General features: G+C 45.3%; 3 protein-coding genes and 1 non-coding gene across 4 annotated transcripts; 3 read left to right on the top strand and 1 right to left on the bottom strand.

Moving 5' to 3' along the window:
* The first annotated feature begins 2,766 nt into the window (after positions 1-2,766).
* NCU05931 (hypothetical protein) lies at positions 2,767-5,906 on the top strand. Its single transcript, XM_953033.3, has 2 exons — positions 2,767-3,013; positions 3,079-5,906. The coding sequence occupies exon 2, from the start codon at positions 3,219-3,221 to the stop codon at positions 5,592-5,594; it is 2,376 nt and encodes a 791-aa protein (XP_958126.1). The 5' UTR covers positions 2,767-3,013; positions 3,079-3,218; the 3' UTR covers positions 5,595-5,906.
* An 861-nt stretch (positions 5,907-6,767) lies between these two features.
* NCU05932 (hypothetical protein) lies at positions 6,768-8,246 on the top strand (the record flags this gene model as incomplete). The annotated part of the gene is made up of 1 exon (XM_953034.2): positions 6,768-8,246. One exon carries the CDS (start codon positions 6,768-6,770, stop codon positions 8,244-8,246), a length of 1,479 nt encoding a protein of 492 aa, XP_958127.2.
* A 1,651-nt stretch (positions 8,247-9,897) lies between these two features.
* NCU15401 lies at positions 9,898-10,006 on the top strand. The gene has a single exon. It is a non-coding gene; the product is annotated as a tRNA-Leu (tRNA).
* A 705-nt stretch (positions 10,007-10,711) lies between these two features.
* NCU05933 (hypothetical protein) lies at positions 10,712-13,368 on the bottom strand (the record flags this gene model as incomplete). Its single annotated transcript, XM_953035.2, has 1 exon — positions 10,712-13,368. The coding sequence occupies exon 1, from the start codon at positions 12,515-12,517 to the stop codon at positions 10,712-10,714; it is 1,806 nt and encodes a 601-aa protein (XP_958128.2). The 5' UTR covers positions 12,518-13,368.
* Positions 13,369-18,401: the final 5,033 nt, after the last annotated feature.

The raw sequence follows: 18,401 nt of genomic DNA, 5'->3' as shown, positions 1-18,401 counted from the left end.
CTCTTTCAGAGAGAGATTGTCTTACTTGCTGTGCTTCGAAGGGGAGGGTATGGTGTGTATTACCACGATGAGTTTGCAATGTTCATATCAATCAGTCCAGACGACGACCGCAATAATCACTCGGAGTGATGGAATGTGTGGTACCTCAGTTCTCAAAAGAAGAGGAATGAGGAGGATCAGTGGTGAGGGAAGACGCGAGGTGGGGATTGCTCACAATCTTACACCGAGATGGAGCGGCAAGATTCGACTTCTGGACGGGAAAGGATGATCAGCTGTCTTTTTTTTTTTTTCGGGTTCCTGAATTCCATTTTCATGTATGGGTGTTTGTCAATCTCTTCCCCTGGGATTAACTCGAGGCCATAATCTGATGATAGTGGAAACAAGAAAAACAAAAGAAAAAAAGAAAACCAAAAGAAAAACAAAAAAAAAAAAAAAAAAAAAAGAAAAGAAAAGAATTGCCGTCTTTTAAGCAAGCTAGAGGTAGCGTATGGTGCGGGGAAGGGAATCATTCCAGTGAGCGCTGTCGATTGTCACTTCCCCCTGCAGGCCGTTGCATTGCTCTAACTGTTTTTCATGGCACGTGCATGCAGTGCCTAAGCTCGCTCTTCGCTGTTCAATGCGTCTCTATTCTTCCATTTTTTTGTTACACTTTTCCCAAACGTCGTCCACTGTTCTTGACCTTGTCGCCCGCCGATTTCATCCCCGCACTGGGCTGGGCTGTTTCCTCCGGTCTCCCCCAGCAGTGAAGAGATCAGCCAATCTCCCTAGCCCTTTGGTCACGCTTGACCACATGAATAAGAAGGCAACAATGCACATATTCCCAATTTCTTCTCCGGAGCAGCGCGGTAGTTGAGTGCCGTATGTCGGAAGCCGGATCGCGCCCCACTTCTCATCCGGACCGGTGCGGCTATCGGAAGCTCCACTCGCGGATGTGTGGGTCATTTTGTCTCAGGCCATCGGCGGGGTACGTCGGTACCTTGCAGGCCACGTCGGGATGTGGCAGTTTACAGGGAGACAGGGTATTTTCAGCTCCATCTGTTTCATTTCCCAACATCGCACCTTGTCGGACGCCTCACGTCGTTACTACCTATGGTAGTCCTCTTTTCAACAACTTCCTGATCCCCGACATCACGTTCATCTGCAGCTGCACTCGAAAGCAGACATCAAGCCGACTCTCATTTCCACGATTCAACATCACCAATCGATGCCGACTCTTCCCCGATACTGTTTATTAATAGCAAAGGATGAGTCTGGCCGAAACCGTGCGGAGCTGGCTGAGAAGAGAAGGTGGTCAGTTGACCCATCTTTCTCAACAATGCCCTCCATATCTCAATGGGGATTAGGGTCACTTGTGTTGACTGGCCTGACAAGAATAGTCGGTGCATCATCGAGTCATTGAGTCGACAACAGAGCCCTTCACCGCCTTTGGTTTCGCTTCTGCCCTCCAATCGATACAACAGCCAGCCAGTCCAATGTGGTCTTTCAGCTCGCATCCAATCTTGTCAACATGGGCGGCTAATCACCTTCGGGAAGAGACCATAGCCAAATGGAAACTGATGAAAGCTCCAGACATCCCTTTACTCAGCAAAGGCAAAAAGATATTGGGCCGGTTGATTCGGGAAATTGAAACACCATGAACGAGTTCGGGCTGATTGGTGACAACGTTGCTAACCATAGCCATACAGGTGAGACAGGCAAAAACCTAACGAAAACGGAGGGAGGGTTGACAGAACACCCCTGGCTGTCGTCCCGTGGCTGCTTTAAGCCTTTGAGCCGGAGTATTCTAGTCTAGCTCTCTTATACTTGGACAAAGGACCAATTGCGCCAGATACCAGCACTACGGGTCAGCCCCTTTCAAGCAGCTCTGAAGGAAGTCCTGGGATAGCCCGCTGTTCACGCCCACGCCCTTGGGATCACCACAACAAAATGTAACCCTGGGGCTTGACTAGCGCTGCTGTGGGCTTGCGGCTACGGCGTGCTTCCGCGCCACTGACACTACGATACACTCGCTTCATCAACGCCCTCAGCAGTTGGTGTGGGTAGCAGCTTGGCATAAGCACAATGTGCTGAAGAATTCGATATACGTACCCCTTAACCAATGGGGGTAGCCGACCCAGACATCGATCATGGCGCGAATCCTTCCCTCCAATGTGGCAATGCATCCACTAAAGACGACGCATTATTTTATACTGGCATGAGAACATCTGATAAAAAACAAAGTTTGCTAGAGATTCCCATCGGCTTGCCCGCGATTGCTCAACATCAAGGCACTCTAGACGTCCCCAGCATCTTCGACAGACTATCGTCACGCACTCATCATCCCGTCTTCCCCGTCAATGATGTACCCTGTCGGACTGGATTGATATGGAGACTGGCCCCAACCTCACCGCATGGAGAGTTCCGCAAGAAAGCGAGACTGCAGTTGGTCATGTTCTTCTACTCTTTAGGATCCCTTTGGTCTCAACCAGTCCACGGTGACTCTGATTCCTGACAACTATATTCTTGGAATCCACGAACCAGGCAGGGCACCTCAAAGGCTGTCAAAGTCCCTTGGCATATAGCAATTCTATCCCTTTTCTTCCTAGGCCGATCACCGATCCAGGGAGTCATACTTCGCGTAACCAAGGAACGATACCGGCTCGCCGCACGACCGACACTCTGTTGAGAAAGCAAACCTTTCTTTGGTCCGCCCTCGCCGGCTTCGGTTAGCTCGCTTCCACAAGTCCGACGGCCGCCCACATCGTATAAAGGACTACACAGGGAAATCGATCATGCGTCGCATCATGATAGGGTGGTGTCATGACATGGTGCCGCGAATCGTGTGGGCGTGCGTGAGACCGGCGGGAGGCGTCAGTAGGTACAGGATCTTGCATGTTGTCCGCTACGTACCGTGATCAAGATGAGCCGATTGGATAGTAGTCCTGTCGAAAAGGGCACATTCATGAGGGAAGCAAGCTCGATGGCTCATCAAACTTCGATTTGTGTCCCTAAACCCATGCTGCACCCACTACATGTAAGCCATCTTGACGATACACAAGTGTAACCCTTGCCAGGCACTGGTTACTGATATGCCTTCAGCTCGCTCCTGTTCATGGCCATGATGCTCAACTTCCGAAGCTCTCATGACGACAGCGGCTTGTTCGGCCGCTTGTTGCGCTGTTCGTCGACTTTTTTTACTAGTCCAACTTTGACGTCGAAGACTACAACGACTCTTCACGATGCGGTTCCTGTCGCGTGCCTCTGGCGTTGCCGACGAAGTTTTTGGTGAATGCATGGCTGCTACAAAACTGGTTGTTTCACGAACGTTTGGCTTTCGCCATGAGAGTACGGAGGGTATTGACGAGGAAGTCATCGGAAAGAGGGATACGGACAGATACCAACCAGCTTCTGAAGCATCTAGACACCGTCGTCAAGATAGCATCTCTAGACGGGCCCTCGACAACCCTTATTCACCCAAGGTTTCAGCGACTAGTACCCTCATCAACGACACCAGTTACTCAACAACTCTTCCCAAGCAACCTTCGTTACCGTTGTCGGTGGAGGAGATCCTGGCCCTTACGAAGCCAACTATCGAGAAGCTTTTGCAAGATTCCGGGATTGTGGGGGCTTCCATAGGGGTCCTCCGCCATGGCCAGCAACATTTTGTCAATCTGGGGACTCAGGGTCTGGAAATCGCCACGCTTCCGGAGAAGGATACTGTCTACCTCATCTCATCAATGTCGAAACCAATTATTTCTACGGCAGTGGGGATTATGATGGATGACTTTTCGAGATACCAGCTCAAGTTCGACACCCCAGTGTCAGCAGTCCTGTCAGAGCTTGAAGGCAGTCCCGGTATACTAAAGACATACACCAACCAGGAGCTCACCATTGGTGACCTTTTAGACCTTCGTTCCTCGTTTCAATGGATGACGAATCTGTGGGAAAGCCCCAATGGCGAGATTCCATGGAAGACCATAGACCCTGTCACCTCCCTGCTCCAACACCTCCCAGCAAACGATACTTACACGTCTCAAGAGGGGTTTGTCTACAACCGGAATTACTCGAACGAGTGTTTTGCCCTATTGGCTATACTTATCAAAAGAAAGACTGGGTATTCATGGACGGAATTTGTCCGTGAAAAGGTTTTTGAGCCACTCGGAATGCACGACACCTTCGTTGGGTTGACAGAAGCTGAGAGAAATGGCAAGCCCCAGATCTTTGCCAAGGCACATTCGGTTCAGGTGACGGGGGTCATGCCGGAACTTCTGCAATGCACAGATGCACACGGGGTGGTCTGCAGAACTAAGATTGCAGAATGCTTCGACAGACACTACGGCCACATTCCACAATCTGTCGAAATTCTCCCGTCCCAGGCTTCGGGAGCCGGTCCTGTGGGACCACCGCCGGTCGCTGCGGCAGCAGGCATCATGTCTACGACCTCTGATCTTCTCAAGCTCTACAGCAAGATTATGGATGTTTGCAACCAAAGACAACAGCAGCAAAACAGCAAGCTTCTCTCATATCAAGACCACCTCAGCTCCCCTCTCGAGCGAGGTATAAACCATCTCTTCTCTCATATGGAGAGAAGGTTGTCTCCTAATCCATTCAGTAACACATGCACCTACTCCGGCGGTTGGAACACCGTCACCGTGCCCATGACCCCCGGAGAGCGGAATGCCTCACCAAAACCACGATGGCCAGGCGCAGATGGCGACAATGCCAGACGATTAGAGAGCGCTATTAACAGCAAGGTCCATGGGGATAACCTGGATTATACCTTTTTCGTTACAAACCCTGACCTCAATGTCCCCAATCTCAACACGGAAATCCAAAAGCCCCCCGTCGCCGAGCCTGAGAAGGACAACAAGCACCTCGCCCTCTACCACGGCGGTAACATGGTCGGCGCTACGTCTTTCTGCTGGTTGCTTCCCGACCGCGAAACAGCCGTGGTAGTACTCTGCAATACGAGGGGGTTCTTGCTCGACGCTGCGAACCTGAGCGGGATGTTGTTGGCCGAGTGTTTGTTTCTCGCCGAATCAGATTCCGATTCCCGCCACGATACAGGATCTGTCATCAAGACTGTGAGAAGGACTTGCGAAGACACGAAAAGGATGGCTAGGGCAATACAAATCGACTATCTTTACGATTTGGCGAAGTACGAACACACACTTGCTTCGCGGTTTCGTGAAGTGGTGGTATCACCTCCAGGAGACACGGGCAAAACAGAACTTGAAAGGTTCCAAGGCAGATACGAACTCACCCAGGATGTCTTTATCACCATCACTGGAGGGAAAAGGGGTCTGATCCTGCGACTTTACGGTACCGGATACGGGTACTTGCTACGCGAACTGCATGAAATGGTACAAGACAATGAAGGGCTGGAAAAGACAATGACTTTTGCCCAACCGATGGCAGAGCTGATACCGAGCGGAGTCGGAGGGACAAATAGGTTGAAGGTGGAGGACTTTGTGGTGGTGTTTAAGCGGGAGACGATGGCAGGGGAGTGGAAGGGGTTTGAATGGAACTTTGCGAGGGATAAGACTCCACAGGAACAAGGAGATACGAACCCGTACTTTTGGCGTCGAGTAAAGGAGAAGGGGACTTGGATCTAGAGTGATGGTCTAGATGGAGTGAAGGGCGTGGAGATGTTTAATTGTGCCGTAGCGGTGTATTGTGAAGTGTTGTTAGGAGTTGGGAGGTAGGGGTGATGATTCAGTCAGTCAACTATTATCCCTCTGATGGTGAGTTTCCGTTCAGCCATTGTATACATGTAGCGCCCATGCCTTCAACTACAAGAGTTGAAGCGCACTCACCCAAGATCCGGGTCCATGGGCCCACATCGAGGCCGGTACAGTAACGAGAGCGGAGATTGCCGGGAAAAACGCCCGGGAAAAGTGGGCCTCATGGAGCAAGGTGGATTCGTGGCCGCTTCATTGTCTCACCGGGAATTTGGCTCCGTCCCAGGGGGAAGACGATTTTCTGTATGTTTCAGTGCATTCCAGGATTGAAAAAGCATTTACACTTCCATTCACTTGTTTCACCGCTTTGTTTCTACTTTGATGGATGAACAACAGTGGAGTGTCATGTATCTTCAGCCAGGGGGGGGGGGGGATCATCTGAATCCGGGCTTAGGTCAGTACATCCATACACCCTTCCCGCCTGGCCATACATCTCCCATTTATATCACGAGTCAAATCACCAGTATTGTTACATCCCGCTTCCGACTCTGTACGATGAGGTTACAACACAGCAAGATCTCGATGTCTTCCACAGTCAGCAGCACGTGTTGGACTAGACCTTGAGCCTGTCGTCTACCATTGACCTCAACCGACTCGACCCGCCTATCGCCTCGTGGTAACAAAGCAACCCCCCCCTTTGACCCTCGACAGACTGACAATGGAACTTTCCGCCATTCCGCGTCCATGTAACAAGCCTTTGAATGACCCAGCCGTGCACAATGGGCATTGAACAATGACTCGTGGCTTTCAGGTACAAAGAAGCGGGTACTAATAGACCATGGGACATGATTGCGGGAGAGCAACTGCACTGTTCATCACGGACTGCTGAGTTGCATCGAATGAAATAACTTTGCTGAAACTCCTTGATCTCGAGTATCTCCCTCGTCTTTTCCTGCTTCATATTCATTTCCCTCCTTTTATTCGAACAAACAACGAATGCCAGTTCGTTGGTTCTTGAGTCTTCTTCCGCCAAGAACTTTTCCATCTCGAGTCTCGACACTCGTCAGACAGACACTTGATAATCAAAGTCTGGCTACGAGAGCAAACATGATACCCTTCACACCCTTCGCCCCAGCCGGAGCAGCAGCAGCAGCACCAAGGCAGGTCTCTGCCTTCCTCTTCCTCCTCCTCCTCCTCACCACACTCACCCCCCTCGTCGCCTCCCATGCTATGATGACATTCCCCATTCCCTACGCATCCCCTCAACAAGGCAACGGTCCCATAAACGGCGCCTCCTTCCCCTGCCATTACGGCGGCGGCGGTGCGGGCGCAAACAGTCTCCAACTGCCCTCCTCCGGCTACAACGTGTTTCCCCTCGGCTCCAAACAGCCTCTCCGACTCATCGGAACCGCCGTCCACGGCGGAGGCTCCTGCCAAATCTCCATCACGTACGACAACCCGCCCACGCCGCAGAGCAAATTCAAGGTCATAAAATCCATCGAAGGCGGCTGCATCGCCCGCAACGAAGGCGGCAACCGGCCCGGCGCCAGCGCCGTCCAAGTCAACCCGGATTCCTACGAGTACAGCATCCCCGACGACATCCCCGCGGGCAACGGCACCATCGCCTGGACGTGGTTCAACAAGATGGGGTACCGCGAGATGTACATGGCGTGCGGGCCCGTGCAGCTGACGGGCGAGGAGAAGCCGGGAGCAAAAGAGACGTTTGAAAGCTTGCCGGATATCCTTGTGGCGAATCTTGATAATGGGTGTGGTACCCCCGAGAATAAAGATATCCTGTTTCCTAATCCGGGGCAGAACGTGGAGAAGGCGAATGGAGCGACTGATGCGTTTGCTGCGCCCACGGGACAGGGGTGTCAGAAGCCGACTGGTGGTGCCCTTGGAAGTACCATTGGTAGAGAAGCGGCGGCGACTCCAACTCCGGCTCCGGCTCCGTATTCCGTTGCCAACGGGACCGTGACTCACCTGATCGAGACAGGAGCTACGGGTACGGCCGCTTTTCCTGCAACTGTCTCTGTGACTGGCGCGCCTGAAGTCACCATAAACGGGAGCACATCATTCCCAGCTGGTGTCTCTCGAGGTATCACCAAGCCATCTGTCTCCCTTGGAGCTGTCATCGCAACTACACCCCCTACATATACTTCCAACACCATTCCCCCTTCAGCTTCAACCCTCTCAACCTCCACCATCCCTGTCTCCCCTATCTCCCAATCCATCATCGTCGAAAAGAGATCAGACGGCACCCTCCCCGAAACCGTCCCGCCCGTCGGCGCCTGCCCCGCCTACCAAGACGGGTGGTACATCTGCCACCTGCCTCGCAACCAAAACTATGGGTTTGTTTACTACCGCTGCGCCTCGGGGAGGTGGACGGGCGCCATGCATGTGCCGGCCGGTACGCGGTGTACGATCAAGGGGGACAAGTATAACCCGTGGACGAGACAGGCGCCTGAAAAGGAATTGACGCTGGAGATGTCGGCGGAAAGTGATGATGACCCGCTGGTGATTATTCCGGTGACGAGGACAAAGGCGACGCCGAATGCGCCGATGAGGCCTACGGCGAAGGTGTGAGGGGATGGAGTTGGTGAAAGAAAATAGGCTGGGAACAAATAAGCTGGGGGGTGAAGATGGGGGGCTGGGGTGGGGAGGGGATGGTGGTTTTCTATGGTACAACAGTGAAGACGATGACTGCAGACCTGAGTTGAGTCGAAGCTCAAGAAGAGGGAGGATCAGGGAAAAAAAAAAAAAAAAAAAAAAAAAAGAACCAAGACTCCCCCCAGGTTCAGGGTCCTCCTCGACGACAACAACCACAGATGGAAGGCAACACGAAGCACAACCTGGAACAGTCTACTTCGATAAAGTTACTCCCCCGCTCAGAAGCCAAGAGACCAGAAGCCAGGAGAAAGCGCAACGAAAAGCCAAGCAAACTGGAGATAACCACGACCACAAACATGAAAAGAAGGGGAACGAAGAATGAGGAGAGTGAATGATAATGATAATGATATGACTACCTAACCCGCAATAAAGGCAGGAAGAGAGAGGGGCGAGGACAATGAGTGGGGTATACGAGTATATCGTGCAAAGGAGCTGAGAAATGGCTTGCCTGCATGGATTGGAACAAAATTCCACAAGAGAACGAGAAGAAGCGCAGGGGGGGATGAGTGACGGTAACAAGAACTCCCCCGTTGAAGATGGTTGGAAGAACAACGGGCACTTGACGATGAATGCGAGGGTTGGGTCGGGTTACTTCCGGAAAAACTAGGTAGGCAGGCAGGCAGGATGTAGCTACCTATGGATACCCCTACCACTACGGGTCTGCCCTGGGAGTAGGAATAGAAGGAAGGAATCGGGATTATCATTGGGTACCGTACATAACTTATTTTGACCATGAAGGGAGGAGGAGCTCTGATAGGAGCAGATCGCCGGCTTTTCTCTGCTTTGGTTTTTTTTTTTTTTTTTCCTCTTCTTTACTGTATCTACCTACCCTTTATTTACTTTCCGTTGTATATTTCTCCCAACAAACAAACTGATTATTCCTTATTCATAATGGGATATCATTCTCGAAAACGCATACTTTGATAACGTGTGAAATGTGTCGCGATGTTCCAGTCATAAATGCATCCAATGCTGTCTTTTGTTCTTTTGGTTTGGGAGGCTGCAGGCGTAGAAAGGAACTGTGTGTCTTAACGACCTCTGTGACAGATGCAGGAAGCCAGGGCACCTTTATGATGTGTGCGCCCTGCACGGTGTTGGAGAAGCGCAGCGTCCATGCTGATGAGGTGCCTTGAGAGCGAGCACTTGAAGGCAAGGGTGACTGTTGTGAGCGCTGGTATCTGGGAATACAAGACACTTATAACAATCGCTATTTAAGGTGCGACTGGTAGAATACTCAGATAAATTAGAAGACATTCAGTTTAGTACAAACTAAAACGTCGACATGCTGTGAAACTATCGTCAAGCCCAAGAAAAGGGTGCGAACATGGGAGGCAACAGACAGTGGAACGCAACGCGCAATATACCTCTAGAAAATTCCGACAACCAACTAAAATAAAATAGGAACAAAAGGTTCAGCAACAGATCAGCCGAATTGAAAATAAAATGTCAGGATAGTAATGTCGTCAGGTATTTTGGAAGACGGTCGTGATGTCTGAAATGTGCAAACAGCTCGGATATCTGTGGCATACATAGCCCCAGCATTGAGCGCAATTTGATACAATTTACTGCCGAAATGGCCGAGTGGTCTAAGGCGCTTGACTTAAGTTTGATTTTCTCCAATCTTAAGGTCTTCAAGTTCTCGCGAGAGAGCGTGGGTTCGAACCCCACTTTCGGCATCATTTTTGTGATTTTTTTTTTGGCTGTGTTTTGAGCCTTCAAGAGCGTGATCATAACAGATGATGGTGGTGATGTTTTTGTTTTTCTACTGCGGCCGTTTTGTTGCATTGTTGTAGTTTACGAGTCATTTCCGATGTTTGCTTCCCGACTCGAAGACCCCGGGCACCGGCTACGGATCGGATCTCTCCGGCGCCGCGGCGGTGCGCTTACTTGTCGGGGCACAAACTACCCCGCACTCCCGGTGGTCCCATGACGGAGAGTTGGTGGTTGCCAGCCCGAGTTCGCAATATCAAACTTGATTTCCAAAAGATCCAGCGTTCTACCTTTCTTCCTGTATCTTGCCATCTTGCTTCTACTATTTATTCAGTCTCTTTTTGATGTCCAGATATATGCGGCTGTCCCTCAGTTTCGCTGGATACGCCACTCACCGCCGTCACCGCCGTCACCATTGTCACGACTTCACTTTTCGCATCATGCCATGCATCACAACTTCCGACCTTCTGTATGCTCCAATTCTCTCTTCTTGCTTTTATCCTGATGCTCCTCTCTAGGCTATCCAGTTGTCTCTCTACTCCGCTCGAGCTACCAGTAGTGGGCACTCACTGTTGTAGGCGGCTCGTCACTTCTCATCATCGATCCTGTTTGCCGCGTTTTCTTCCCCCCATACCTCACCATTCCTCCAACTTTCTCACTCATATCCTCACCTACAAGAGCGCTTTCAACATCTTGTTTTTTCCACCCTCTCCGTCCTTGAGATTTCCCTTCTCCAACGCCTGAATAATCTCCTTCGCTCCCCTCAACCCACTCCTCGCCGCTCCTTCCATGAACCCCCTCCACTCCTCTGCCGTCTCTGTGCCCGCAAAATGAACATTACTGAACGGCTCTCTGAACGTCGCATCTCCCTTTCCCGGCCCATCATACTTCCACGTCCTCAACAGCTCTTCCAATTCTTCCCCATTGCTCGGCAATGCCCTCGGGGGCGTAAAGCACAGCCCAGTCCATTTCCTGAAAAGGTACACAGACGGCGGCTCCGCACCTTCTTCCATCTCATTCTCTTTTTCCTCCTCCTCCTCCGAATCTGAGAACCCTTCCCCCGGCAACGGAATCTCCATCTCCAGGGCATCCATCCGCTCCTTGAACACTCTCAGCAAATGCATCCACACCGGACTCGCCTTCCAGCCACCCTTAATCTCCTCTGGCTTTTCATCATCCACCGGGTAGGTCTTGTCATACCATTTCCAGACTTCATACGCGTTCTCGCCTGCGCACCAGCAGGTTAAACTCCACACCTTCTTGTTTGTGTTTATCTTGCCACCACCTTTATCCTCACTCGTGTCCCTCACCCACGAAATCGGTCCGTCTAGATCCCGAGTAACCCGGCAGTCCATGGATCCCGACAGCCCGGCCTCGCGCCACCAGGGCTGGGAAAAATAGAAGGTCACGGTGGTGAAGATGCCGTAATTATTGTACTCGCCGCTGTGGCGGTTGATGGAGGCGAGCTTGTGGGGAGGCAGAGGCGGGTGGAAGGTAAGGACTTCGGGGAGGTGGGACCAACAAGGGGAGTATAGTGCCGGGGGTGTGGCGAGGAGGACCTTTTTGGCGTAGAAGGTTTTCGTGGTGGTGCTCGCGGTGGTGCTCGCGGTGGAGTCGCTATCGACGGGAGGGGAGGTTTCGACTTTGCATGGGTGTGAGGGGTAGTAAATCTTACTAATGGGGGTGGTTTGTTGGGTGATTTTGGTGGCCATGGTGGAGAGATGGATGCATCCCTCGGGAAGAAGGTCGACCAGCTTGGTGATGAACGCTCGCGGTCCCTGTGGGACGCGGAAATGGTGGGCGCCGCCTCCAGGGGAGTCAGGGTGGAAGTAGAGGTTGGCAAGCCCGCCGCCGGAGGCGATGTGGTCGAGGACGTAGAGAGCCGAGACGCGGGCGGGGTCAACGCTGAGGAGATAACGGGTGAGAAAGTGGGCTTCCTGCTGGACCGCCTTGCTGTGGAAGAAATTAGCTTCCACGAGCTCGAGGAAGGAGACCGCGTCAAGGAACAAGGCGTCGGGGCCATGCCAGGTTTCAGAGAGATCGGAGATGCGGCGGTAGAACTTCTGGATTGCGGGGTCTTCGATCAGTGACCTGAAGGAAAGTTGGTACTCTTGAGGCGGCCAAACGGCTGTTTCAAGCGCCGGGATGGTTTCGGAAACTTGGGGGCTGTCTTGAAAACCGTCATAACGCTGTTGGAGGTCCAGTCCCTCCTTGTGCTGCTTGGTGAGGTCGATCTTGCAGTCCTTGGCTAGAGAGAGCATCTCGGTGTGGGTGTCGCCTATGGACGTGATCCTGGTCGTATGACGAGCAAAAGTCGTGCAACACTGACCACCGACACGGTTGCTCTCTTCGAGGACAGCGATTGCGAGGCCTGCTTTGTGCAGTTCGACAGCTGCTCTTAAGCCGCTTAGGCCAGCGCCGACTATGACCACGTCGACTTCAACGTCGGAGTCGAGAGCTGAGTCGGAATCCATCATGAGATGGGTGTTGATGTTGTCGAAAAGAGCCGTGACCTAAGGATGGATAGGTATACTGGAATGGCGCAAATCAGCTGGGCGTGAAAAATGGTGGAGGGATTCGTGGTGGGAAGGGAAATCAGAAAAGAGGTAAATTTAGTCGCATCGACGTTCTCAGGTCATTGCGGTTTACCGGTTCGGCTGGTGGTGAACCTGAAGGCCCATGGCGAGGACTCTTCACCTGTCCCAAAAGACAGGTGAAGGGTTGCGAAGGAAGTGTCATGGTAGCAGGTGCCATGTTTGTGCCGTGTCATTGCTGGTCAACCTTGGCTGCAACGACGACCCAACGCGAGCGGGTTGTTGGCTATTGCCGTGTTGGCAATTAGACCTGGTTCCATTCACCAACTTCCGAATTGGGCATTTCCATCACCTATCCGACCTCGCCGAGGTCGTTTTATCTGACTGCCGCCTTTTCCTTTCCAGACATCTTTGAGTAGTACAGCTCGGTATCTTGGATGATATGGCGGAAAGAAGAATATTCCATTGTCAAAATGTTGATGTTCATCGCAAGCGAACTTGGTCAGTGGACGTAGAATAGTTAAGAAGCAAGCCGAGAGCACATTCAAGGAAATAATTCATTGAAGTACCTAGGAATATGACCGACATGAGCTTCCATCATCGCGGCCTCGACTTGGACATATCGATGTAGACGTAACATGGTACTGTAAGCATCGTGAGGATTCGACAAAGAAGTCGGTTACCGGTAAAATTTCGGTATGAGAGAAAACAAGACAAAGAAAGCCAAGTATTCCCCGAACCAACCGCAGTTACCTCTAGCTGTTCGGTTTCACATGTGTCGAAAACGAAAAGGGCAGGAAGTTCACATATGTCGTAAAGAGAGAGACTGAAGGAAAAGGTACCCGATGAGCTGCCGTCGGGTTAAGGTCTGGGCTAAGTACTTGCAGTAAGTGTGTAGCTGTAGGAAGGGTGGCCTGTGCCCAGATGACCCACACTACCTTCCACATCCAAACTACCAGCATTTAGCAGGGATTTCTTGTCAGGAACGTAGGCGAAAGGTAGGCTGAGGTGACTACGGTCGTAGCCACACGTAGGGGACGGCAAGTTAGGGGTCAATCCAAAGATATATTGATAGCTACCGACTACAATAAACTACGCTTCGTTGAGCCTCTTTTATACCTATACAAATTCTATTTATTTACTAACAAGTATTATAGAGCCTCGTATTAATTTAGCGCCTTAATACGGTACTAAATTATCCTTCCTACGAACCCAACCCAATATAGGCGTTATTATTAGTAATCCTATATATTAGTTAACGAAGGGGAGTAATAGCTGTTAAAGTACTTCTATATACGAATTCTTAGTTTCTTAATATAACCTCCCCCCTTATAAGTTCCATCTTCGGAACCTTTACAATTTATAGTAAATCCCAGTTAAGTAGCGGAAAGCGTTAGTATTATACTATTATAACGTTATTAAATTATATTACTAGCGAAGGTGTAATATCTTTACCCCTTAGTTCTAGCGAGCTGTTACTTATAATAATTACCAATATTATATCCCGGATATTATAACCGTTTCGCTACTAGCGAGCCGCCTACTAGAATATTAGTATTGTAATATCCTTTTTCCTAAGCTCCAAATATAAATACGAAGTTGCCCGCCCGAATATCGGCATTGTAATATCTATTCTTACGAACTCTAAATACGGCAATGAAGCTACTTATTAAAATATCGGTATTGTAATATCTATTCTTATAAACTCTAAATGCGGCGAACTACCTACTAGAATATTAGTATTGTAATATCTATTTTTACAAATTCTAAATGCGGCGAACCGCCCGCTAGAATATTAGTATTGTAATATCTATTTTTTTAAATTCTAATATAGATACGAAATTAGTATTAAATTTAACTATTTAGCGTACCGTCCGTTAGAATATCAGTATTATAATATTTATTTTTATAAATTCTAGTATAAATACAAAACCGGTATTAAATTTAAAGCATTAGCGTTCTGCCTACTAGAATATTAGTATTGTAATATTTATTCTTATAAATTCTAATACAAATACGAAATTAGTATTAGATTTAAAAAGTTGGTCGGGTTTCTAATTATTACTAAGATTATTATCCTATAAGTGTACGAAGTAATAAATATTATTTTTCTTAACGAGGAGTGCTATACCGAATTTAAGAATATTAATAAGTACTTTAGAATATTAATATAATTATGCCCTATAGTTCCTCTTACTAAATATTTTCTATTATCTACGTTTATAGTACGGTTTAATACTTTCGTAGGGTACCCTCCGTTATTTATACTTACTATATAATACCTACATAATTAAATTTAGGGCTCCTCTTATAAGCTATTCTCTATTTAATTATTTACGCTTGCTATAACCTACTATAATATTTGAATATAATCCCCCTCCTTATAAATTCCATCCTCGAGATTTTTATTTCCTTCTTTCGCCTCCTATAATTCTACGTACTATTTCCTCTATAAACTTTCTTTACTTATATTATTCCTTCTTAATTACCTCCCTATTACCTTCGCCTCATTTTTCGTATTATTCTCTTCGTTCTAATAATATAACTTTTAACCGTTATTTCTACTCTCCTTATTATAATCCAAATTATATACCTTCCTATTTTCCGTTTTTCTCTCTTATTTTTTTACAATTACTACTATTACTTATTTATTCTATTCTTCCCTTTTTAATTATTACCTTCGTCTTATCCTTCTATTTACTCCCTCTTATTACTTATATAATTACTTAATACTCTTCTTACCCTACGTTATTTTATACTTGCCCGTTTGAAATTATATTCGTTTACTTCGATTTATATTTGTATAAAGACCTCCTCCTTTATTTATATAATACCCTTTCCGCCTACCCTCTTCGCTTCTCCTCCTTTTCTTCTTCTTATCTTTACTTTTATTATTATATCCGCCCCCCCTTTATTCGCACCGGCCCCCCCCCTAGATATATATTTTACTATTATATATTTACGTACTAATTTCTACTTTCCTAATACATTTAATTAATACGTTTATTTCCCCTCTTTATTTTCCTTTTTCTACCCTATCCTCGTCTTCCCCTTACCTTATACCTATTATTAACCCTTACCTAACTATTTTCTTTTTTATATTCTAATAATATCCGTCCTTTTACTTATTTGGGATATAATATTATTTTAACTTAAATATTTATAAACGCTCTAGCCCTGAATTTGTACGAAGCTTTTGAGTTGATTGGCTAGAATACTTGTTAGATTAAAGGTACGTTTTTTTTTTTTTTTTTTTTTTTTTTTTTTTTTTTTTTTTTTTTTTTTTTTTTTTTTTTCACTTCGCTAACGTCTTTTCCTTCCAGAATTCAACGAAAAATCGCAATGTTCGCTAACAATACGCCGTTATATACTCAAGGTCCTTTATAATATTTATAATTTATAGAATATTATATAGAATATAATAATTAAAATTATACACTTTATTAATACTAATAGCCCTTACCTACCCCCCTCTTATAGTAATTATATTATTCCGCAATAGCGTTTTAAGCTACAATATAAGCGCGCTTAATTAATAACAATCTCCCTACAATATTATTTAGGATATTTTATACTCCTAACTTTAATTATAAGGGCTATTCGAGATTAGGCTACTACAATATTAGTAATATTAATACTAATATCAATCTAGCAGCCCCCCTTAACTCCCCTATAAATATTTCTATATTAAATACTCTTATTCGTATCCCCCCCTCCCCTAATTATAATTGTAGTCCCTAATATTAGTCGGTTAATAGGAAGCTGGCGTTATTAGATAGAAAATTGGACGAATTATTAGAATTTGCGAAGGAGGATTATAAATAAATAGTATAAAGTAATATTTATAAATATTATTAATAAGTACGGTAGTACGCAGGAATATTCTTCTTAAAGTTATAGGTTTTAATTCTATATCAACAATAGTAGATATTATTAAAGATTTTTTTATTTAGGGCGATAATAGAAAATACGGGTTATATTCTACTTAGCGCCTTATTAATATTTTATATTAAATTAAATTACCTTCCCTTCCTATTTTTCGTTTTATTTAACGTTTTTACTTTATATTTCTACTTTATATTTCTATTTTACGTTTTTAATTTGCCTCTCTACTCTATATTTCTACTTTATATCCCTACTTTATAGCTTACATTTATATCTTACGTTTGCGTCTTACATTTACGTTTTGCATCTACATTTTACATCTTACGTTTGCGTTTTACGTCTTTACTTTACATCTTACATTTTACATTTGCGTTTTATATCTCTACTTTGCGTCTTACGTTTTACATTTACGTCTTACGTTTCTATTTTACATCTTATATTTTACATTTACGTTATACATTTTTACTTTACGTCTTACGTTTTACATTTGTATTTTACATTTCTACTTTACGTTTTTAAATAATTACTATTCTCCTTCCTCTATTTAATTAATTTTTATCAATTTAGTAATTAGCCTACTACTAGTATACTATTATTACATTTCTTTAACTTTATATTCTTTGAGAAGGTCCGGGTAATTTATATCCTTTCGTAAGACCTATGAATTTTCGTTATTCGAATACCCCTTTTATTTAATTTAGAACTAATATTAATAGCCGGATTTATAATATTTTATAATTACCTCGACTTCGTACTAAATATTATTTTCTTTAATATTTATAATTTCCTTTTGCAGCATTACCGTAGTAGGATCCTTATAGTACGGTTCTAGTAGGGTAATAGGGAATATTAGGTAAATTTAGTAATACGCGGGGAGTACAAATCGGTATACTATTTTCTTTTCTCCGATAACTTTAATAATTTAGAAGGGTTTTAAAAATTTATTTATTAACTTAGTATTTAAACAGCGTTGTTTAATATATTTTGTATTAAGTAAAACCTAATTTCCGACGTTAAATTCCTTTAATTTCCGAGTTTTATTATACTATTTCGTATATTCTTAATTAATAATTTTTAGAGTTACTACAATTTCTATCCGTTTATAAAGTAATTTATTAATCCAATTAGTAATTATTATTAATAGGATTATCCTCCGCCTTCGCTTTAGGTCCGCTAATCCCTAAGGATAATACTTTAAAAGTAGTTCCGAGGGGGATTTTCTAATAGTAGTATAGAAATAATTGTTGTACGTCTATTATACTAGTGTGATTTTTTTAGTTTAATTAACCTACTCTATATTGTAGAAAATTCGAAGGTATAATTCTAAATTCTAGTTTTACCTTTCTATTTATCCGTCCGTTTGGGGGTATTAGGTTGTATTGAAGCGTTTACAAATATTTAGGAGTTTGTAGTAAGTTTTCTAAAATTAGTTTGTAAAAAGGTTGTTTCTATTTAATATAATTAAATTTAGGAGGTTAAATTATTAGAAAACATTTCGCTAGAAGAGGAATACAAATTATTAAGTATTAATTATTTTTTATATAAGGATATATAGGGCGTATTTAGTAAAATAGTTAATAATAATAAGGATTGTATTATAGGTCCGATTAAATATAGGGTCGAATAATTTTAGTATTCTAGTAATAAAATTATATAAAATATTTTATTAGGGGATAATAGGGATAGATAGTAATTTTAATAGTCTATATAGCTAGTAGTTACGTAATTTAGCTTTTTAGTACATTAAATATTCGTAGATATATAATTTAATATTAATTATAATAGTAAGCTAGTAGTAGAATTAATTAATATATTTTAATATCTTCCTTTAGCTTAAGGATTTAATTATTATTATATTATAGTAAATATAGAGTAGAGTAATTTAGCTTATATCCGTTCCGGGACGTAAATTTAATATTAATATTATAGTATTCCGTCTTCC

The sequence above is a fragment of the Neurospora crassa genome, linkage group VI, assembly GCF_000182925.2.
Source record: "Neurospora crassa OR74A linkage group VI, whole genome shotgun sequence".
In the NCBI taxonomy this organism is placed as follows: domain Eukaryota; kingdom Fungi; phylum Ascomycota; class Sordariomycetes; order Sordariales; family Sordariaceae; genus Neurospora; species Neurospora crassa.
The sequence above is the reverse complement of the archived record's forward strand: the minus strand, read 5'-3'. Positions and strand labels throughout refer to the sequence as shown.